Source organism: Cervus elaphus, chromosome 7, assembly GCF_910594005.1.
Source record: "Cervus elaphus chromosome 7, mCerEla1.1, whole genome shotgun sequence".
Classification (NCBI taxonomy): domain Eukaryota; kingdom Metazoa; phylum Chordata; class Mammalia; order Artiodactyla; family Cervidae; genus Cervus; species Cervus elaphus.
Genome location: NC_057821.1, coordinates 13,147,608 through 13,172,837, shown reverse-complemented (window position 1 = coordinate 13,172,837; position 25,230 = coordinate 13,147,608). Strand labels below are relative to the sequence as shown.

Below are 25,230 nucleotides of genomic sequence, written 5' to 3'. Positions count from 1 at the left end.
ATTCTCTCCATGCAATATTATCTAGTATAATCCTTCCCTTTTTCAATACTGCCAGGTTATTTCTCAGAATAACTGTGGCAATATTACTTTCTTTGCTCAAAAACAGGACTACTGTCTTAACATCCAAGTATCTTCACTGAGCACTCAAGCCACTATGGCGTGGCTATAATCTACTTGTCCAGCCTTGCCCTCCATAAATGGCCCTAAAGGAGTGAGTCACTTGCCACTGCAGACTCCATGCAGCTTTCCTCCATGTGTCTGTCTTTAAAACCAGTAAATCAACACCCTCCTTCAACGGTCAATGTCTTTAACACATGGGTGTTAAAGACCATTAAAACGGGTGCACACAACTGTGTATCAGGGTTTCTCAACTTTAGCACTACTAACATGTCAGGCTGGATAATTCCTTGCTGTGGAGGGCTTTCAGACACAGTGTCAGAGGTTTACAGCACTGGGGGTAGGGGGAGAAGCAAAATAGCTCCTGGCTGAGAACTACTAATTTTAAGAAATATATTTAACTTCCTCTGATAAACAGTAAGTTCTTTGAGGACAGGGACTATGGCCTTTTTAACTTTTATATTCTCAATTTTACCTAGTATGATGGTTTATGATAGGTTTAGATAAATATTTGTTCTCTGCTGAAGTCAGAAGACAGAATATTCTAACCTACCATATTCCAAGATGAAACACCAAATTGCAACCTGTTAAGTAAAGCTTTTAAAAGGTAAAAATGGCTACGTCATTAACATCACTATAATTTTCAACAAACTCTGTCAATACAGCTGTGCTCTAAAGGAAATGGCTATAGCACTATAAAGCTTAAGTGGACAACGGACTTCCACATCATATATATGATGCTAGTATTCTATCACTAAAGACTTAAAAAAGAGTAACAGAAATTACTTCCTCCTCCCTTCAAATATCCTATGTATACAGGACATAGTGTTATCTCAGTTAACTGCCCAGAAACATTCAAAGGCTATTTAGTGAGAAAGGCCAGGCTTCAATGGAAGGTTGCTAAATCAGGGTAGGTTCCCTAGACCAGTGGTTCCTCAATCCTTCCTGCATATTAAGAAGTCTCTGAAGAATTAAAAAGAACATATTACTGAGCCTCCCTCTAGACCAATTAGATTAGATTCAAGGAATGGTACTGAAGATTAAAATTGTTTTAAAAATCCCCAGTGGATTCTAATTCACAACCAAGTCTGAGAACTGCCCTAGCCTGGTTCAAAATCTCATGTACCTTGACAGTTAACATAAAAGGCACTCTTTTTAGAAAAGTTTAAGCTCAATGTAAGGCTGAAACTTACTCTCTACCTTGCTGAATTGGGCCTGTACGTTAACACGTCATCTTGAATTAAAAGAGCTGCTAGCCTTTTCCTGGGAGAGGCATAACAAAGAAACTCATAGTATGATTCTTAGGCTGCCACTCTACCACCTCACAGGAGCTGAGCACTTACACTCCTCTTTACTTGGTGAAGTTACATTCAGCTCTGTCGGAAGCGGCTGCTGGCTAGGACTAAGAGTTGGCGTGGTTATCGAGGTATTGTTGTTGTCACTGGTGGTCTCTTCGGAAAACAAATCTGATTGGCTGTTACTTGTACTTGGAGTGGAATCATCGTCTGGTTGTTTCTTTTGAAAATCTGAAGAGAGAGAGTGAAAAGAACAAGTTTAAATGTAAATGGGTTGAATGCCCCAACCAAAAAGACAAAGACTGGCTGAATGGATACAAAAACAAGACCCCTATATATGCTGTCTACAAGAGACCCACCTCAAAACAAGGGACACATACAGACTGAAAGTGAAGGGCTGGGGAAAAATACTTCATGCAAATGGAGACCAAAAGAAAGCAGGAGTCACAATACTCATATCAGATAAAATAGACTTAAAAATAAAGGCTATGAAGAGAGACAAAGAAGGACACTACATAATGATCAAAGGATCAATCCAAGAAGAAGATGTAACAATTATAAATATATATGCACCCAACATAGGAGCACCGCAATATGTAAGGCAAATGCTAATGAGTATGAAAGGGGAAATTAACAATAACACAATAATAGTGGGAGACTTTAATACTCCACTCACACCTATGGATAGATCAACTAAACAGAAAATTAACAAGGAAACACAAACTTTAAATGACACAATGGACCAGCTAGACCTAATTGATATCTATAAGACATTTCACCCCAAAACAATATATTTCACCTTTTTCTCAAGTGCACACGGAACCTTCTCCAAAATAGATCACATCCTGGGCCATAAATCTAGCCTTGGTGAATTCAAAAAAATTGAAATCATTCCAGTCATTCTTTTCTGACCACAATGTAATTAAGATTAGATCTCAATTGCAGGAAAAAAACTATTAAAAATTAAAACATATGGAGGCTAAATAACACGCTTCTGAATAACCAACAAATCATAGAAGAAATCAAAAAAGAAATCAAAATATGCATAGAAACGAATGAAAATGAATACACAACAACCCAAAACCTATGGGACACTGTAAAAGCAGTGCTAAGGGGAAGGTTCATAGCATTACAGGCTTACATCAAGAAACAAGAAAAAAGTCAAATAAATAACCTAACTCTACACCTAAAGCAACTAGAGAAGGAAGAAATGAAGAACCCCAGGGTTAGTAGAAGGAAAGAAATCTTAAAAATTAGGGCAGAAATAAACGCAAAAGAAACAAAAGAGACCATAGCAAAAATCAACAAAGCTAAAAACTGGTTTTTTGAAAAGATAAATAAAATTGACAAACTGGTAGCCAGACTCATTAAGAAACAAAGGGAGAAGAACCAAATGAACAAAATTAGAAATGAAAATAGAGAGATCACAACAGACAACACTGAAATACAAAGGATCATAAGAGACTACTACCAGCAGCTCTATGCCAATAAAATGGACAACTTGGAAGAAATGGACAAATTCTTAGAAAAGTATAACTCCAAAACTGAACCAGGAAGAAATAGAAGGTCTTAACAGACCCATCACAAGCATGGAAATCGAAACTATAATCAGAAATCTTCCAGCAAACAAAAGCCCAGGACCAGATGGTTTCACAGCTGAATTCTACCAAAAATTCAGAGAAGAACGAACACCTATCTTACCCAAACTCTTCCAGAAAACTGCAGAAGATGGTAAACTTCCAAACTCATTCTATGAGGCCACCATCACCCTAATACCAAAACCAGACAAAGATGCCACAAAAAAAGAAAACTACAGGCCAAAATCACTGATGAACACAGATGCAAAAATCCTTAACAAAATTCTAGCAAACAGAATCCAATAACATATTAAAAAGATCATACATCATGACCAAGTGGGCTTTATCCCAGGAATGCAAGGATTCTTTAATATCCACAAATCAATCAATGTAATACACCTCATTAACAAATTGATAAAAACCATATGATTATCTCAATAGATGCAGAAAAAGCCTTTGACAAAATTCAACATCCATTTATGATTAAAACTCTCCAGAAAGCAGGAATACAAGGAACATACCTCAACATAATAAAAGCTATGTATGACAAACCCACAGCAAACATTATCCTCAATGGTGAAAATTTGAAAGCATTTCCCCTAAAGTCAGGAACAAGACAAGGGTGCCCACTCTCACCACTACTATTCAACATAGTTTTGGAAGTTTTGGCCACAGCAATCAGAGCAGAAAAAGAAATAAAAGGAATCCAGATAGGAAAATAAGTAAAACACTCACTGTTTGCAGATGACATGATCCTCTACACATAGAAAACCCTAAAGACTCTACCAGAAAATTACTAGAGCTAATCAATGAATTAGTTGCAGGATATACAATTAACAAGTAAAGTTGCAGGATATAAAATAACACAGATAATAAAACACACAGAATATAAAAACACACAGAAATCCAGTGCATTCCTATACACTAACAATGAGAAAACAGAAAGAGAAATTAAGGAAACAATACCATTCACCATTGCAACAAAAAGAGTAAAATACTTAGGAGTATATCTACCTAAAGAAACAAAAGACCTATACATAGAAAACTATAGAACACTGAAGAAAGAAATCAAAGAAGACACAAACAGATCGAGAAATATACCATGTTCGTGGATTGGAAGAATCAATATTGTCAAAATGACTATACTACCGAAAGCAATCTATAGATTCAATGCAATCCCTATCAAGCTACCAACAGTATTCTTCACAGAACTAGAACAAATAATTTCACAATTTGTATGGAAATACAAAAAACCTCGAATAGGCAAAGCAATCTTGAGAAAGAAGAATGGAACTGGAGGAATCAACCTGCCTGACTTCAGGCTCTACTACAAACCCATAGTCATCAAGACAGTATGGTGGTGGCACAAAGACAGAAATATAAATCAATGGAACAAAACAGAAAGCCCACAGATTAATCCACGTACCTACGGACACCTTATCTTTGACAAAGGAGGCAAGAATATACAATGGAAAAAAGACAACCTCTTTAACAAGTGGTGCTGGGAAAACTGGTCAACCACTTGTAAAAGAATGAAACTAGGACACTTTCTAACACCATACACAAAAATAAACGCAAAATGGATTAAAGATCTAAATGTAAGACCAGAAACTATAAAACTCCTAGAGAAGAACATAGGCAAAACCCTCTCCGACATAAATCACAGCAGGATCCTCTATGACCCACCTCCCAGAATACTGGAAATAAAAGCAAAAAGAAACAAATGGGACCTAATTACACTTAAAAGCTTTTGCACAACAAAGGAAACTATAAGCAAGGTGAAAAGACAGCACTCAGAATGGGAGAAAATAATAGCAAACAAAGCAATAGACAAAGGATTAATCTCAAAAATATACAAGCAACTCCTGCAGCTCAATTCCAGAAAAATAAATGACCCAATCAAAAAATGGGCCAAAGAACTAAACAGACATTTCTCCAAAGAAGACATACAGATGGCTAACAAACACATGAAAAGATGCTCAACATCACTCATTATCAGAGAAATGCAAATCAAAACCACAATGAGGTACCATTACACGCCGGTCAGGATGGCTGCTATCCAGAAGTCTACAAGCAATAATTGCTGGAGAGGGTGTGGAAAAAAGGGAACCCTCTTACACTGTTGGTGGGAATGCAAACTAGTACAGCCACTATGGAGAACAGTGTGGAGATTCCTAAAAAAACTGGAAATAGAACTGCCATATGACCCAGCAATCCCACCCCTGGGCATACACACCGAGGAAACCAGATCTGAAAGAGACACGTGCACCCCAGTGTTCATCGCAGCACTGTTTGTAATAGCCAGGACACGGAAGCAACATAGATGCCCACCAGCAGACCAGTGGATAAGAAAGCTATGGTACATATACACAATGGAATATTACTCAGCCATTAAAAAGAATACATTTGAATCAGTTCTAATGAGATGGACAAAACTGGAGCCCATTATACAGACTGAAGTAAGCCAGAAGATAAACACCAATACAGTATACTAATGCATATGTATGGAATTTAGAAAGATGGTAACAATAACCCTATATATGCAAGACAGAAAGAGAGACAGACACAGATGTATAGAACAGACTTTTGGACTCTGTGGGAGAAGGCAAGGGTGGGATGATCTGAGAGAATAGCATCAAAGCATGTATATTATCAAGTGTGAAACAGATCACCAGTCCAGGTTGGATGCATGAGACAAGTGCTCAGGGCTGGTGCACTGGGATGACCCAGAGGGATGGGATAGGGAGGGAGGTGGGAGGGGGGGTTCAGGATGGGGAACACATGTAAATCCATGGCTGATTCATGTCAATGTATGGCAAAAACCACTACAATACTGTAAAGTGATTAGCCTCCAACTAATAAAAATAAATGAAAAAGAAAAAAGAACAAGTTTAAATAAGGACTTCACAATTACCTTGGATATTAGAAAATAATGAAAGTTAGTGTAAAAATTAAAACTAATTTGAGTGATTAAAAAAATGTAACTAAAATACTGGTCAAACCCTTAGAAAATTGGTGGAGGGTCAATGAATTAAAGATTTCCATGGTCCCTGTATTATTCAGGTAATCATACTGATTTTAATGTTAAGACTCAGAAATGCCAAATGCATGTTATAATTTTAGGGGTAAACAAGGATAAAAGGAATAAAGAAAAACTGTTCAAACCAATAATGGACAGGAAAGAAGGTGAAAAACAGCTGAGGAAAAAAGCAGGGTAAACAGAAAACAAATAATAATGTGGTAGGAATAAGTTCAGATATACCACTAGTGGTAATAAATGTAAACAGTTTCAATTTAACAGTTAAAACACAGGAAATTCAAACTAAATAAACAAAATCCTGCTTGGAAAATTATGGAGTTTCCAAAAGACATACTAAAAATATTAACATGAGAGAAAAATTTTAAAGTATATAAACAAAACACCAGTATATACAAATGATTAAAAAGCCAATCATAGCTAAAGTACTCTCAGGAAATGTAAACTTTGAAGAAAAAGCATTATGAGAGATAAAGAAGATCATTATATAACCACCAAAAAAAATAAAATTACCAGAAATATAAAACAACTCTTATTTAATCTATATGTACCTAAAAACAAAGCCTCAAAATATGTAAAGCAAAAATAACTGGAAACCATTGGAATCTATGGGATTCAATGATCAGAATTTATGGGAAACCAACAATTAGATAATGAATTACTTTCAAACACATGTGGAATATTTATAAAAACTGCCTAAAACCTGGATGAATTCTGACCACACCTTATGTTATAAAGCAAAAGTCTCAACAGGTAACAAAGAATTAGTAAGAAATAGGCATTATTAATTGACCAGAGAGCAATTAAGTTAAAAACTGGTAATAAAAATCTTATATATTTGCAAGTTTTTAAAATGAATTTTAAACTCAAGGGTCAAATTAGAAATTAGAAAATATGTATAATTAACTGATAATATAATTGCTACTTGTCAATATCCAGTGAAGATAAAGATGCACATACATTATCTATACCCCAGTCATTCTATTAGTAGGTATATATCTCAGAGAAAATCAGCACACAAGTACAAGGATGCTGATTACATACAGTTTGTAATACTAACAAGTCAGAAGCAACCTAAATGTCCATAAATCATAATATATTCAAATAGTGGAATAATGTACACAGCGAAAATAAATGACTATTGCCACAATACATCAACATGAATAAACCTCAAAATTATGTTGAACAAAAACAGAAAGTCACTAAATAATACAGTAAGACTGTACTACCTAAACATTAAAAACATGCAAAACAAATCATATATTGTTTAAGAATATGTATCTCTAAGTCACTAAAAAAATTAACACAGTTCAGGACAGCAGTTACCTCTGAGATTGGGGGTGAGCAATGGGATGTGAAGTGAGAGCTATGCAGAAATATTCAAAATTATAGGTAATGTCCACTGGCAGAGAATACATTAAAATGGTATACTCATTCATTTGATGAAATAATGTGTGGCAGTTAAAATATTAATAAATGGAGCTGTAAGTACAACAGAAAATCTCAAAAACAACGTTGAGAGAGAAAAGCAAGCTACAGAAAGATATGTATGTCCAATGTGCTATGTGTGTTATGTTCAGTCGTTTACTCCGTGGAAGAAAAGTTATGACCAACCTAGACAGCATATTAAAGAGTAGAGACATTACTTTGCCAACAAAGGTCCATCTCGTCAAGGCTATGGTTTTTCCAGTACTCATGTATGGATGTGAGAGTTGGGACTATGAAGAAAGCTGAGTGCCGAAGAATTGATGCTTTTGAACTGTGGTGCTTGGAGAGTCCCTTGGACTGCAAGGAGATCCAACCAGTCCATCCTAAAGCAGATCAGTCCTGGGTATTCACTGGAAGGACTGATGCTAAAGCTAAACCTCCAATATTCTGGCCACCTGATGTGAAGAACTGACTCACTGGAGAAGACGTTGGTGCTGGGAAAAATTGAGGGCAGGAGGAAAAGGGGACAGACGATGGAGGATGAGATTGTTGGATGGCATCACCGACTCAATGAACATGAGTTTGAATAAACTGCGGGAGTGGTGATGGACAGGGAGGCCTGGCATGCTGCAGTCCATGGGGTCACAAAGAGTCGGACACGACTGAGCGACTAAACTGAACTGAATGCTCAGTCGTGTCCAACTCTGTGGCCTCACAGACTGCAACCTACCAGGTTCCTCTGTCCATGGAATTCTCCAGACAGGAACACTGGAGTGGGTCACCCCCTCCAGGGGATCTTCCCAACCCACACTGTGTTTTCCCAAAGCTTCTCTAATTTTCTGTTGTCACTGAAGTCTTTCCGGGGCATCTGAAACCTTAGATCTGAACTGAACAAGGATCTTCAATTCTATCTGCATTTTTTTTTAATTTCTTAAAGCCAGTGGTATGTATGTGAGTGCTTAAAGTAATATGTTTAGTCTCTGTATGCTTCCTTATTAAAAAATCTTATGCTAGTCTATGAAATACAGATAATACTTTTCTGTATCAATTCAGAGAAGGAACACAAGATCCTGTACACTCCACATCACCTTATCTTTTGAAACTGAGAAGCTGTTGTACACTCAATAATCTTATCAGAGTCACTATTCTGACATATTCTGAGCATAAGAATTGCTAGCATTTATGTTGCATTTACCATGTACCAGGCACTGAACTAAATGTTTTATCTATTTAACTCATTTACTTTAATCCTCTGAACAACCCTACACCAAAGGAGGTATAAATTATCACCACTTTGTTGATGAAGAAACTGAGGTTCGGAAAACGTGGGTTAATTTGTTCCAGCAGCTAGTAAGCAGTAGGATCAGGATTTAAACATAGGTTATCTGACATGAAAATTCATGGTCTTCAGTCTTAACCACAGGATGTAAATTGGTGTGCACTAGAATGACCCAAGGAAAAGGCCTCCATGTCAAACTCCCAGCCATTTAGAGCATCAAAGGTGAATGCAATGGATTTAGCCAAAGAATCACAAATCTGCTGTGCCCATCAGTGATTTAAAGCCTCTACTACTTCTGTGTATTTATTTCTCCTAGCCACTTTCAACTTTCAACACTCTTCAGTGTTTTGACATTTTAAAATGGCTTATTATCCCAACGTTAGTTGTACAGCACTTTTAGAGAAAAGGGTACTACATAAGTGGAATAAAAATATTGCAGATGATGCTTTTTTTATATCATGTCATCTCATTAGCTCTATGTCAATAATCATTGTGTCCCTCCTACAGCCACTTCTCTACGACTTAATTGGAAATAAGACCCTAGAAGAATTGAAACTGAGTCATCATTGTACCTTTTAACAGAATCCCCAATGCCTCAAAACAGACACATACACACAGAATCACTCACTGAGGCATGATAACTCTTTGAGGTTAAATCACGTTGGTGTTCGAAGACAATTATCAGGTCCCACCTACACAATCTCCAGCCCATGTTTGCCATGTTTCTTAATGTCCAGATGCTCTTTAAATAGGTTTTCTTTTGTGAATCTGCAGCTGATATAATGTACCTTCTTTTAACCCATCCTCTCACTGATGTCTTTTATGTACCACCACAGGATGATGGTGTGAAAAAAATCACAGAGCTAACAGTATTCTTCACAAACCAAACTGGCTGCAAACAGGAGAACTAGTAGAAGCTTTATACACTCTCCATTTCAATTCAATAAAGAAATCACAAATCACAGAATTTTACAACCAGAATTAACTTTAAAGATCCAGCTCAACCCTCTCACTTCACAAATAAAGAAAGCAAGAGCCAAAAAGTTAATGCAACTCACCAGACAAAATTCACAGTTAATCACAAGAGTTTTCTAACTCCTAGGCAAAAGTTAGTAGCTTATATGATACAAAAGCTTTAACGTCAGGTCTAGAATCAAATTCAGAATTCACAAATGGCTAAAAGCAAACTGTTTATTCCTTGGGGGTCTTGTCTGTAAAATGAAGGAAAGAACTTATTTCTACCTCTCAGGATAGTGTGGATTAAACAAGATAATGTACATAAGGTATCTGCACATGCTCAGTTCAGTTCAGTGGCTCAGTCATGTCCGACTCTGCGATTCCACGGACTGCAGCACGCCAGCCTTCCCTGTCCATCACAAACTCCCGGAGTTTACCCAAACTCATGTCCATTGAGTCGGTGATGCCATCCAACCATCTTATTCTCTGTTGTCCCCTTCTCCTCCTGCCTTCAATCCTTCCCAGAATCAGGGTCTTTTCAAATGAGTCAGCTCTTCACATCAGGTGGCCAAAGTACTGGAGTTTCAGCTTCAGCATCAGTCCTTCCAATGAATATTCAGGACTGATCTCCATTAGGATGGACTGGCTGGATCTCCCTGCAGTCCAAGGGACTCTCAAGAGTCTTCTCCAACACCACAGTTCAAAACCATCAATTCTTCGGTGCTCACGTTTCTTCATAGTCCAACTCTCACATCTATACATGAGTACTGGAAAAATCACGGCCTTGACGAGATGGACCTTTGTTGGCAAAATAATGTCTCTGCTATCTAGGTTGGTCATAACTTTTCTTCCAAGGAGTAAGCATCTTTTAATTTCACAGCTGCAATCACCATCTGCAGTGATTTTGGAGCCCAAAAAAATAAAGTCTGACACTGTTTCCACTGTATCCCCATCTATTTCCCATGAAGTGATGGGACCAGATGCCATGATCTTAGTTTTCTGAATGTTGAGCTTTAAGCCAACTTTTTCACTCTGCTCTTTCACTTTCATCAAGAGGCTCTTTAGTTCTTCTTCAGTTTCTGCCATAAGGGTGGTGTCATTTGCATATCTGAGGTTATTGATATTTCTTCCGGCAATCTTCATTCCAGCTTGTGCCTCCTCCAGCTCAGTGTTTCTCATGATGTACTCTGCATATAGGTTAAATAAGCAGGGTGACAATATACAGCCTTGACATACTCCTTTTCCTATTTGGAACCATTCTGTTGTTCCATGTCCAGTTCTAACTGTTGCTTCCTGACCTGAATGCAGGTTTCTCAAGAGGCAGGTCAGGTGGGCTGGTATTTCCATCTCTTTCAGAATTTTCCACAGTTTATTGTGATCCACACAGTCAAATGCTTTGGCATAGTCAATAAAGCAGAAGTAGATGTTTTCCTGGAACTCTCTTGCTTTTTCGATGATCCAGCAGATGTTGGGAATTTATCTCTGGTTCCTTTGCCTTTTCTATAGACAGCTTGAACATCTGGAAGTCCACAGTTCATGTATTGCTGAAGCCTGGCTTAGAGAATTTTGAGCATTACTTTACTAGCGTGTTCTGAGATGAGTGCAATTGTGCGGTAATTTGAGCATTCTTTGGCACTGTCTTTCTTTGGGATTGGAATGAAAACTGACCTTTTCCAGTCCTGTGGCCACTGCTGATTTTTCCAAATTTGCTGGCATATTAAGTGCAGCACTTTCACAGCATCATCTCTAAGGATTTGAAATAGCTCAACTGAAATTCCATCATCTCTGCTAGCTTTGTCTGTAGTGATGCTTTCTAAGCTCCACTTGATTTCCCATTCCAGGATGTCTGGCTCTAGGTGAGTGATCTGCACATGGGCACTCAACAAATAATAGTCATTAAAAAGAAGATATTTTCGAAGTTTAAATAAAGAACCATATCGTCCTTTTAGCCCTGATGTTTGCATTATAGTTCTTAACCTCCTGTTCCTTTCTTTTTATATCATTCAGCATCCAATTTACGACCAGAAACAGAAGTAAAAAAAAATCCCAGAAGCCTACTCCAAGGACAAAGCGGAGCAGATGTATATTCTGTGTAACAAAGTAAACAACAAAGTAGGCAGAGACTGCCTCTTGTTACTCTACTCTGGAAAGCAGCACAGGAGAGGCCAGAAATAGTCACTCCATTTGATCCAGAAACAGAAAAGACTTGTTACTTGTTGTTTTACAGTTATCATATAAATGGGAAAACTAGAGCTCTCCAAGCTTATCCATTTTTTTGAGGGGAAAAAAAAAAGGAATAATTATCTATTTTTGTAAATTGGTAGAGTTTATCCTATATACAAAGGTATAAATTCGGCCTTGAATAAAGTTTCTCCAAAATAAACTGTTTGGAAAACCTAGGTTAAAACTTTTGAATTTTAAAGGGATTGCTGCTGAAAAGTGAACAGAAGCCAAGATCTTGGCAGCTTATCTTATTATCAACTAAGGGGGAAAATAATTTCTCAACAAACGTACTCTTAGAACCTGAGGTATCCAGAAATGGGATGATTCCACAAGCTAAGAAAACTGACCAGTGAAGAAGTCCCTGGGGCTGGTTACAAACATACTCACTAGACATATTTTTTCCCATGATTTTCAGAATGATTTTTCTCACAGGTCAATCTTCTTACTGCAAAGTGCACCTCAAAAGACTGGGAGCACCAAGAAAGCACATTGTCCTTCCTGCTCTGCTGACAAGCTCATTCACCTGGGCCGTCTCACTGGGACTATACCTTATCTAGTATACTCAAAACGTGTGTGTGTGTGTGTGTGTGTGTGTGTGTGTGTGTATAAAATTTATGTGTTAGATGAAATTACACAGATTTGGCAAGATGATTAGCTCACTTAAATTCCCACCCTGCTTCCAGATTATGACCATACCTATGTCTTTTTAAATGAGTTGCCATTCCCTTCTCCAGGGGACCTTCCTGACTCAGGGATCGAAACCAGGTCTCCCACATTGCAAGCAGATTCTTTACCACCTGAGCTACCAGGGAAGCCCTTCTTCAAGGCACAGAATACAGAAAAGTGATTTGGAAAGGATTTTGCTAAACTTTTTCTTTAAAAATTATTTTTTTAAAAACATCCCTTGGTAACCTACTTTTTCCTCTTCATAAAATACCCTGATTAGTCTTCCTTTGTCACTTATAGATCTGTGATCACTGAGAAGCACAAAGAATGCCCATTTATCATATAGAAACCAAGCCAATTCATTTTTTTTCAGTTTAGTTGCTTAGTCGTGTCCGACTCTTTGAGACCCCATGGACTGCAGGACGCCAGGGTTCCCTGTCCATCACCAACTCCCAGAGCTTGCTCAAACTCATGACCATCAAGTCAGTGATGCCATCCAACCATCTCATCCTCTGTCATCCCCTTCTCCGCCCACCTTTAATCTCTCCCAGCATGAGGATCTTTTCTAGTTGAGTCAGTTCTTCACATTAGGTGGCCAAGGTATTGCAGTTTCAGGTTCGGCATCAGTCCTTCCAATGAATATTCAGGACTGATTTCCTTTAGGATGGACTGGTTGGATCTCCTTGCAGTTCAAGGGACTCTCAAGAGTCTTCTCCAACACCACAGTTCAAAAGCATCAATTCTTTGGTGCTCAGCTTTCTTTATAGTCCAACTCTCACATCCATACATGACTACTGGAAAAGCCATAGCTCTGACTAGACGGACCTTCTTTGGCAAAGTAATGTCACTTTTGTTATACATTTGCAATTACCAATTTTTCACATTATAAGCAAGATTTCATCAAACTTCCTCAGGTTATATTGCTAGAAGCACATCAACGAGGTAAAAGAGGATGCATATTTTTAAAGCATTTGGCACACGCTGTCAAGATTTTCTTGGCACGATTCCCTGTGATTCCCCATAGCACAAGACTTACTATGGTGTGTAAGAATCATCTGTTCACTTGTCAGTCTCCCACATTACACAGGCCCGGGACAAAAACAGTGCTTCATAAATGTTAACTAGATGAGTAAGTGACCAAATGTTTTTCAGCAGAAAGCCTATCACTGAATTACATTTCAAATTATTTTATCAATTGCTATTTTAAACCCTTCCAAAACTATTCTGTGTGCCTCTAAGGGCAGTCCTAAGCATCATCTGGTTTAGCAATTCCAAAAGATGAAGTGCTATGAATTTCTATTTTCATAATCAATAAGGAGAGGTGAGAAATTCAACTGCATTTGTTCTAACTCATTCATTAAATCTATCTGGCCACTAATAAGGCTTCTATATCATTATTAGAGACCACTAAAGCTGGATATAAAGGAAATTAAACTGGAGGTGAAAGAGGAACTAAGAATTAAGTGCCTACTGTGAATAAGACACTCTGCCAGAGACCTTACATTCATTTTCTCATTTAATTCTCAAAATAAACTGGGTGGCAGATGTCATCTCCACATTTCAGCAGAGGATGAGGGGCATGGCAAGTTTGGGCAACCTGCTCCCTCCTAAATATGCTGGAGCTACAGTGTGAGACCCAATTTCGGGTAACTCTGGCACCGAAATCCCCACTACAGAATGCATCACCGAAGCAACCTTGGCCCAGCCTGTAGGGTGACTTTTCCAGTCTCCACATTTTCATTCCCAGGCTCCAACCCCCCATATGACTCTGTATCACAGATGACAACTCCATGTTGCCACTGGGAGCTTTAATTTGGTATTTCACACCATAAAATGCTTCATGTTTGAAGTACCCAATTAAAGCAAAATTGAAATGTTGAAAATAAAAATTCAGTTCTGATATCTCCAAAGTCTGGTTCATGCAAGGCACTGTATAATATAAAAAGCCTCCTCTAATGAAACACAGTCCTTTCTCCTCTTTTCTTCATCCCTTCTAGTTTATCTCCACAACAGGCTACAGCTTCCTCTCATAAGCACATTTCTAGGTTTTTAAAGCTTCACATTCCCACCCCAACCACAGCCTTAGATATCAAATTTTAAAAAGCTACAAAGCCATTAGCAGTAGCCAGCCAATTCACAAGTCAGAGTTCCATTCCAGCCTTCTAATTAAAATCTTAAACTCTAGTATTTAAATGTTAATCTGAGTTAACAGCCTCAGCAAAAAACAAACTGGTTTAATCAAGAATGACCAAGAACCAAAGGACAAACTCACTCCCATTAAAACCTTAAAATGCGGCCCCTCAGATCCCAACAAACTGTGACCCAACCGCGTGGCCCGGCTCTTCTCAGCGTTCCCTCGTTCCCTCGTGAGCCCTCTCCTAGCTGCCGCCCGCCAGGGTCTCTCTCGCGATGACTTCTCTCTTTCAAGTCCGTACGTCTTCACTGACTGATACTGTTTAGATACTGCCTGATACTTTCAGTCAAGGTTTGAAAACATACATAATTATTTATATATATGTACACACCATATACATCTCCTGTTGAAGATAAATGACTATTGTCCCGTGTTCCCTATTTATGTCCACAAATTTGTCCACTTTGAGGTATTAACTCAGAAACTAAAATGGACCTTGTCTTCTGTCCTTTTCCCCATCTCAGGGGATGTGACCAACACTCTCCTAGAGGCTGAAGTCTGAAGCCTGGGAATTATCTCAGACTCCACATGCTCCCTCTCTTAATTCCACATCTCAAAAATCACATCTAGTTTTTACTACTCCTAAGGGTCTCTAGAAGCCATCCACTTCTCCATTTCATCTGTAAGATTCCTCCACTAGCATCTTGCTTTCTTTACATCCTATCCCCTCTTGGTCCACACTCTAAAATCCATTCTATACAAAGCAATCAGAGTGATATTAAAAAAGTCATTTTCCTCCCTAAACCCTTGACTGACCTTCCATTGCCTTAATAATCAGCTCCACATTCCTAAGCTTGCCTTGCAAATTAGACATCCTCCATGAACTGGCTTCTGGCTATCTCTTCAGTCCCATCTTAAGCCACTGCTCCTCTCTTCCTCTGCCTGGCTTCAGCCATTCTGGACAGCTTGGGCTTTTTTAACTCTTCATTTTCTCAACCTGGAGTCCCTTGATCAAGGCATGTGAAAGACTCTTTTTCTTTATCTTGCTATTCACACCTTGGTATCTCCTACTCATTTTGAACCCTAACATAAGCACTCTTTCCTCAGGGAAGCCCTTAAGATTACCCACAGAAGACACTGAATAAATATTTTTTCGACAAATGAATGTCTTATTCACTGTGTATGCCAGTTCCTAGCAAAACACCCACCAAATAATATAGATTTGTTGAATTTAACTTAATTAGAACTGATGATAACAAAGTTTAAAAACATTTGTTCTTTTAGACATTAACAGACTTCATATTGCTATAAAATTTATTTCTAGGAAACAAGAATGTGTCTACAAAGAGCAGAAATATTAAGGATTCCTGTCAATAAGCAGATGTGTGAATTTTACAAACTATCCCTGCACATATAAAATATTTCCTCCTTACTACTCACTAGAGGTAACTGGTTCTGATAGAATTAAAAAAGGTTTGCTCACCAAAAAGCTGTAAGCTTTTATTTCAAAATACTAGAAACACCACCCGACTAGCTCCCAAAAGTGTGTCTTCCAATGCTTCTTGCAAAAGTAGCCAATAGATAATACATGACGGCGTCAAGCTATGAGCAAAACTCTTATCAGTAATTAAGCTTATTTTATAATCCGGTTTATCACTCAAATTATACAGTCCCTAGATTATTCACACCTATAGTGCCTACTGCTCAGAAGTGTGAACTAGCAAAAAAAAAAAAAAAAGCTATTTAGGAGAAGGCTTGTTTCTTATACAGCATTTATTCTGCAGACTATACAGTTTTCCCAGCAATAGTGTCTCATACTCATTTACAGGGCATAAATTAACATGTTAACACTATGGCACATATCTAACAATCCATTAGTACTATGTAACATAGTGCACAAGAGACACATTTACCTCATTTTGGTCTGACTATCAAAATGTCGATTTTTTTAAAAAAAGCTGAAAGCACAAGAAGTTTTCTGAATATTGTGACAGTAATCTGGTTTCAACAAAATGAACATTTGATGATGTGTGTGCTTATACATAACATCCTATACAGCTCAACCATCAAAATAAACAACAGAGTAGGCATAGTGTATAAATATTAGGCAAAGTTGACAAAATAAAACATGCAAATTAGAACCAAAACAACAAAACAAAAAACCCTGACCTGTTTACAGCTGATCCTTCGTACCATCTAAAGACCTCCCCTGAACCAGTAGTCTTTTCGGTCATTCACAAATCACTCTGATGGCACAGGTGTGACATGAACATTGCTAGAGAGGCTGGAGCCTGGAAAACTTTTTTTCGACCCAGTTCAGATCCAAAGTTTCAAATGCCCCAGAAAGACTTCAATGACAACAGAAGAGAAAATCAGAAAAGCTTTGGGAATACACAAGCAAAAGAAAATCCCCCTTTTTTAGATCCTTGATTGTTTTTACAATTATATTCATAGTCTTCATGCTACCAGCCCTTCATTTTACCATGTAGAAGTAATAGGAGAAAAATACAAAACAAAGTCCCTCCTGCTGGGCCCCTCCTTTTGGGAAAGTGGAAGGAGAGCAGTCTTTGTGCTTCTACCCACTGATCCCTTCTCAAAGGTTTCTGCTCCCCTCCTGGTATGACGGCAGCTCCTACCTTTAATCATATTTCATTTTCACTCAGTTCTCAGCCTTCCCATCTCACAACATGGTCACATACCACCAAGCTTCAGTCCCCTAACTGTTAAGCCCTATCACCAAGCTGAGTACTTCAAAGTTTCAGGAAATTCAATTCAGGGTGGTAGTGTTAACTCTTGAGACACACTCTACCTCAAGATAAAACTTGTAAATGTTCAGCACAAATCATTATTTTTCAAACAATGTAAAATGGTGTATTTTGAGAATGGCAGTCTTTCTCAAAAAGTAACAGACCACACGTTGGTTCAAAGTGCTAGGAGAAATTTTTTTAAAGGATGAAGTGACAGGTTTGCTAACATTTTCTTATTACATCTATTAAAGCCTACTAGGGGATTCTCAGTGAAGACCAGGATTTTCACAAGATCCAAAGATCAGAGCCGCCTAATGTTTATCCAGTGAACTCAAGGTAGCCAAAGAATATAATCTCTGTATGATTCACAATCCCCAAAAGGCATCTGTCTAATCGTAGAAAGAGTACGTGAATTCATAACTATGGATAGTTATTAAAAAGTTGCAGCATGAAAGAAGGCAAAACTAGTTCTTCACATAAGGGTATCAAGTAATGACCAAGAGATCTTTTCACTCATGAGAAGAGCTGGTGCAGATACCTACAGACCTCCATCACAGTGTGATGTCTAGGAATGCAGAATCAGATTGAGTTCACATCCTGGCCCAACCCCTTAACTGCTGTGTAACCTTGGGCAAGCTATTCAGCTTCTCCTGCTTCAGTTTTCCCCGTCTCTAAAATGGGAATAATCATCATTATCTATTTTGTAAGGTTACTAGGTGGATTATATGAGATAATTAAATGTTAAAAGTTTTAGAACAGTGCCCGGCTAGTAAATCCCAAGTTAACTATGAACTTTTTATTACCTTCTGCCTTCTTGCACACAATTTAAAAATTTGCTAGTCTGACAAATAATTTCTCTGGAGTCAAGGAATGACCAGAAGGGAATTTTTCATCTTCCCTGTCTTCATAACAATGTACATGAGGTAAGCCAATCTGGGGTTATAAACTCAAGTTTATGGAGACCACGCAGATAAGTGTACAAACAGCTGGCTTAAAATAGCAGGGAGTGATGGCTACTGTTGCTAACTGGCAACTGTAAGCCTCACCTAAAGGTACATGATTCCAAACTTAAAAACAAAAATAAAAACCTCTGAATACAACAAATCTGTGACCTGCAAGGCTGCAGTTTATAAGACTCTTTATTTAAATAGGAACAAAGTGTTTATGACATAGAAGGTTTGTACACTGCATTATTAATTCCACATATTGGTAAAGAAAGGATTCATCAGATATACATGGATAGATATACAGAGCAAACAGGAAAATACAGAGATAAAATATATACACAGAGAATCAGATCTGTGTTTGAATCCTGGATAAGCTAATCAGAAGCTGTATCACCTCAATAAAGTTACTGACCCTATTTATGACTGTTTTCATCTGCAAAAACATCTATCCAAAAAGATCTATCCTCTAAGACTGTTGTGAGAATGGGAGATAATGTGTGTGTCCCTCATGAAACAGAGGCACTGAATAAATTTCTGAAGGAGTAACAAATGAGTGTCATGTGGGTCTGGAACAGATTCTTATCCTATGGTTCCTTGTATCAGTTTGGGCTAATGCAGCATGCACTAGATGTCTTAACATGCATCAGACATGTTAAAAGATGTCTCGTGGTCAGGTGTGATGATTTGGACAGGGAAAGATAATCCTCTTACCAGAAGGGGCAACAAATACCTGGGAGTAATGCAACCTAGGGTTCATAACATAGGTGCACAGAAAATTTTGCATATAACTGTAGGTTAACCTTACAAAATTATATGGGCCTGTGTATACACAGAGGCCCATTTTTCTCCTCAGAAAATGGAACATAGATACTATAATTCTGAAATATATTACAGATGGAAAGGGTCTAAAAGAAGTCAGATTGAGTTTGAAAGAAGTCATGTCTCAAATATATGGCCATTACTAGTGATTTTATAACACTAGATCAATACAATAGACCTAATTCTGACTTTCCAAGTTGCTTATTACTGGACAGTGTGGGCTGAAGAAACAGTCTTAAGTTTCTACCAGCTCTATTAAATTATATTATTGCTTTAGGAAAAATCTGAATATATATGTAATTGCAGTAAACATATACTATGATGATACCATTTTATTGAAAATAAAGCCTTACTTCAGAAAACTGGTTTTTCCAGACAACTGAAAACCCTGTTCTTTATAAAATACAAGATTATTGTTGTTTAGTGGCTAAGCCATGTCTGACTCTTTTGCAACCCCATGGACTGTAGTCCACTGGGCCCCTCTGCCCATCAGATTTGGGGCAATACTGGAGTGGGTTGCCATTTCCTTCTCCAGGGGATCTGCCTGATCCAGAGATCAAACTTGCATTTCCTGCATTGGCAGGCAGATTCTTTACCACTGAGCCACCAGGGAAGCCCCCAAATACAAGATGCTCTGACACTAATTCAAAATTTAATTTGTTTTAAATTAATGAGGCCATGCTATGTTTACTTTACTTTGTTTCTCTTTTAATGACTGCAACCCAGGTTTGCTCCTGAGTCTCAGACGGATGAAGGCTACTAAGTTAATGTACTGAAATATTTATAGGTCCTTATCAAATGGGAAAAATAAGTTATTACAAAATTCTTAAGAACCAGCTGCCTTATACTAACCAAACATTCCAATATGATTTTGTCTAAATTTCATTTAAGACAGGTGAAATTTGATATAACTCATTTTAAAATACTTTTTCCATTTGGAAATATGCATTTTACTTACAAGTATGGGTAAAAGCATTTTGAATGGGACGAGGAAGAGGAAGTTATTGTATCCATTTTTAAATTATCTCTGAAATATTTAATGATGTGATATAGGCAAATTCTTCAAGTTTTAAGGTCATATTAATACTAAGCAAATTAAGTGACAATGTTCTGTGTGGACACAGCTCTAATTGCCCCTTACGTTTATTCTAGGTAGCCCAATAAGTGGTTATGTAATTCAAATCCTTTATAACTCCTAATTTAGGTAATTAAATTTGGGCTTAGATCTTACATGAAAGAGAATTTGCTTACTGTTAATTCTGATCAGTAAGAAAAGAAAACGAGATATATTTCAACTGTCACCACTAGGACTCAGCCTTCACAGATAATGCCCTTGGCTTCTAACAGGAATGCTATAAGAAAGAATCACATAAAGCTCACTTTAAAAAAAAAAAAATTGAAGTATAGTTGATTTACAATACTGTGTTAGTTTCAGGTATACAGCCAAGCGATTCAGTAGTTTTGAAGATGATATTCCATTATAGGTTATTACAAGAATGGGTATAATTCCCTATACTATGCAGTACACTCTCATTGCTTATCCGTTTTCTAATAGTGGTTTGTTAACCCTATGTCCCTGATTTGTTCCTCCCCGCTTCCCTCTTCCCTTTGGTAACCACAAGGTTGTTTTCTGTATCTGAGAGTCTGAAACACACCACTCTTTGAAGGGCTGTAACTTAGACCATGGTTCACTACTCTTCTCACTATCCACTTCAGAGTTCACAGGATGCTGACCTGTTTGCATTTCCATTTTTGCTCTGACTCCTAGGAAACTCAGATCTCAATCTGCACTCTGTCTTGAATGATTATACAGATATTTATGGCATGAATTTCTGTGTTCAAATTCTTCATCTTACTAATAAATCTGAATTTCCCCTTTGTCTTGTTTTCTTCTTTTAAAAAAGTATATTGTACTCTCTCTGTTATTTTTTAACTAAACTACCATTTGTTTAGAAAAGAGTGACAATTAAGTAAAAATAAATACCATAATCTCATTTTAACGGGGATTTCATAAAGATAAGTATTTATAAATAATAAATATTTAAGCCTGTATCTATGCTGAAATGAAGGCTACTAATAAAAAAAAAGGTACAAAATTATAGTAAGTCCCCTACGTACAGACCTTCAAGTTACAAACTTAAGATGTGAACGCGCGTCTGGTTCCAGCAAGGAACCAGAGCCTGCGCCATCGGCGTCAGGCGTGAGCGACACTGCGGCTCGCCCCCCGTCTCCTGGGGCCGACAATCCTTCAGCGCCACCGTCTCCCACCACCTCTCTCCCTTCAGCCAGTCACTCTTCTTGCCTGTTAACTCGATGCCAGCCCCTGGACACCAGCTGTTGTACTGTTCTATTGTACTTTTCAAGGTACCGTACTGTGAAAGTAAAAGTGTTTATTTTTTGTGTTTATTTTTTATGTATTATTTGTGTGAAAAAGTATTATAAACCTATTACAGTATGGTACTACACAGCTGACTGTGTTAGTTGAGTACCTAGGCTAACTATGTTGGACTTACAAGCAAATTGGACTAACTCGCTCTCAGAACTGAACTGGTAAGTATGCAGGGGACTTACTTTACTAGAAAATGTATGAGTATGTCAAATTAGGAATAAAATTCTTCATTAACTGCATTAGAACTTCTGTATCAGGAGACCTTTTCAAACAGTTCATGGGGTTCTCAAGGCAAGAATACTGAAGTGGTTTGCCATTCCTTCTCCAGTGGACCACATTTTGTCAGAGCTTTGCATCATGATCCATTCATCTTGGGTGGCCCTACACAGCATGGTTCAGTTTCATTGAGTTAGACAAGGTTGTGATCCACGAGATCAGTCTGGTTAGTTTCCTGTGATTCTGATTTTCACTCTGTCTGCCCTCTGATGGATATGGATAAGGATAAGAGGCTTGTGGGAGCTCCCTGGTGGAAGGGACTGGCTCAGGGGGAATCTGGGTCTTGCTCTGACGTGCAGGGCCATGCTCAGTAAATCTTTAATCCAATTTTCTGTTGGTGGGCGGGTCTGTGTTCCCCGCCTTTGGTTTGGCCTACAGCCAAACTATGGTAGGGGTAATGGTGGTAATAGTGACCTCCTTCAGAACAACTTATGCCAGGACTGTTGTATTCAGCGCCCCTTATCCATAGCAACCGACAAAGGTCCAACTAGTCAAAGCTATGGTTTTTCCAGTAGTCATGTATGGATATGAGACTTGGACCATAAAAAAAACTATTCAGTTCAGTTGCTCAGTCGTGTCCAACTCTTTGTGACCCCATGGACTGCAGCATGCCAGGCTTTCCTGTCCATCACCAACTCCTAGAGCTTAGTCAAACTCATGTCCATTAAGTCAGTGAGGCCATCCATCACAAAGAAAGCTGAGCGCTGAAGAATTGTGATGCTTTTGAACTGTGGTGTTGGCGAAGACTCTTGAGAGTCCCTTGGACTGCAAGGAAATCCAACCAGTCAATCCTAAAGAAAATCAGTCCTGACTATTCATTGGAAGGACTGATGCTGAAGGTCCAATACTTTGACCATCCGATGTGAAGAACTGACTCAACTAGAAAAGACCTGATGATGAGAAAGATTGAAGGTGGGAGGAGAAGGGGGTGACAGAGGATGAGATGGTTGGATGGCATCACTGACTCTATGGTCATGAGTTTAAGCAAGCTCTGGGAGGGGGTGATGGACCGGGAAGCCTGGCGTGCTGCAGTCCACGGGGTCGAAAAGAGTCAGACACGACTGAGGGACTGAACTGATGAGGAGACCATAGTTATGGCTGTCAGGTTTTTGGTTTTGTTTTTTTCATTTTACCTTTCAGGGCCAAGAACACATGCAGAAAAAATATCAACTAAATATAACTGAACAAGTTTTAAGCTAAGACGTGCCAAGTCTAAGCGATAGATTTAAAAATGTGAGGAGCTGAAAAGTAATGGACAAACAGGAATGAACAGAGGATGCTTAGGAGGCTAGGTACAACTTTGCCAAAGCATTACAATTTTCCCTTGCAACTCACACTTCAAACGCTCTCAGCACTACTCAGGCAAACCTAAAAGAGATCTGCTCCGTCACTTTTGCATCTTCACCTGCACTTTTTCAAGAGCAAAAACATCTTATCAATACAACCAACCCCAAAGCTCCCATTTCATGAAAGTGATGTATCATTTCACTTGACTCTCTAGGTGAGTAACACTATACTACAAACTCAAGGGAAAAGGCCAGCATGTCAAGAAAGGTTACACCACACTCCAAGTTTCCCTTTTAATTTTGTGTTTATCAACCTGATTGATGTTAAATTCATCTTTTTTTCTAAAAACTAAAACTGAGAGTGACAAGGAAAATTACATTCTTTCCAGCCAAGTTCTTGCTGAGATATTAGAGATGCTGGCATGCCCAGTCAGGAATGAATAGTGGCTCTAGCAAGATAGCCAAAGGATGAGCTTTTGTTTCAGTTTTATTCATTTCAGATAGGGAAAACGTTACATTACAACCTTACTTGCACAGATAACAATGCTTCCCCAGAAATCATTTAAAAAGAGCACTGATGAGCCTTACTGTCAACCAAGTTAAAATCCAGCAATACTTTTTTTAAAAAAATCAATCTTTTCCATTAACCATTTCATCATAGCCAGCAATAAATAAGCCATAGGTAGTATTTAATGTACTGCTATGGCTAGATGGAAGGGAAGGAAGAAGGAAAGGGATGCAGGTTAAAAGAAGAAAATTAGCAAAATTGACTTATACTAGGAGTAATTATAATTGTAGGGACATATTAAAGACTATGGACTAGATTTTTATTGGACTGGTTTTTGTTGAATTGGCTACAAGTATCTATATAAGAGAAGCGATTCTTTGTGACTACTGACAGACCTTGTCACAAAAATCTATATTCTTTACTTTGTCATTTTAAAGTAATTTCAAAGAATATACTCACCTAATTTTGGAACTGAAAAGCTTTTAGAAATAATCTAGTACAAGGTTTTTGATCTAAAAGAATCTTCAAAGGCATCACTAGTATTTTAAAGAAAGAGAAAAGGAAATATCAGAATGCACAGCAGATAGTAAGGTTAAATTTTGTTTTATAAAACTTTTGAGTTTGTTATACATATGTATTAATCACATACATATGTGTATATTGATTCACAATGCAAAATGTATTTAGCATAGGACACAGTAAAAAAGTTGTAATACCAATGATCAAATACACCTTCATCCTACCAATGAAGAGACAGACACAGGGAAGGAAATAAGTAGACTTGTCTAGGGATCTTAAAGCACTGAAGCAGGAGCTCAAATCAGAAACACAAAAATGCCTGATTCTACAAGCACCCTACTGAGAACCCTAATCCATAACTCTGCCAAGTAGATTTTATATAATACTGTTAACTGCTGATTCTTTAAAGGACTTCCTAAAAGTCTGGTACAGCATTCAAACAGTTGTGAACTTATCAGTCCTGAACAACTCCAAAAGAAAGATAAACCATTCTTGATCTACTTTTCTTAAAGATGTTTCTTTGTAGCTGAAGGGATTCCCTGGTAGCTCAGTTGGTAAAGAATCCGCCTGCAATGCAGGCAACCCCAGTTCAATTCCTGGGTCAGGAAGATCCACTGGAAAAGGGAGAGGCTACCCACTACAGTATTCCTGGGCTTCCCTCATGGCTCGGCTGGTAAAGAATTTGCCTCCAATGCGGGAAACCTGGGTTCAATCCCTGGGTTGGGAAGATTCCCTGGAGAAGAGAAAGGCTACCCACCCCAGTATTCTGGCCTGGAGAATTCCATGGACGGTACAGCCCATGGAGTTGCAAACAGTCGGACACAACTGTTTATGAGCCACTTTCACTGTTCACTTTCTTTGTAGCTGAAAGCCAGGGATGACAAAAATGTCCTAATGATTCTTAAAAAGCAACACAAGAAATACATATCAAAAGTTTAAATGAAAAAAAAAAAAAAAGTTTAAATGAGCATACTTTTCCCTCCCCTCAAACCAACCACACAGGTGAAATGTGCATGTTTTATAATC

General features: G+C 38.1%; 1 protein-coding gene across 2 annotated transcripts in view; it reads right to left on the bottom strand.

Annotated features, from left to right (window-relative positions):
• Positions 1–25,230, bottom strand: part of ZFAND3 (zinc finger AN1-type containing 3) — a 311,174-nt gene that overhangs the window by 72,513 nt on the left and 213,431 nt on the right. For both annotated transcript variants that reach the window (XM_043907357.1, XM_043907358.1), the window contains exon 3: positions 1,461–1,643. In XM_043907357.1, coding sequence (XP_043763292.1) covers positions 1,461–1,643 — 183 coding nt within the window. The remainder of the gene's footprint in view (positions 1–1,460; positions 1,644–25,230) is intronic.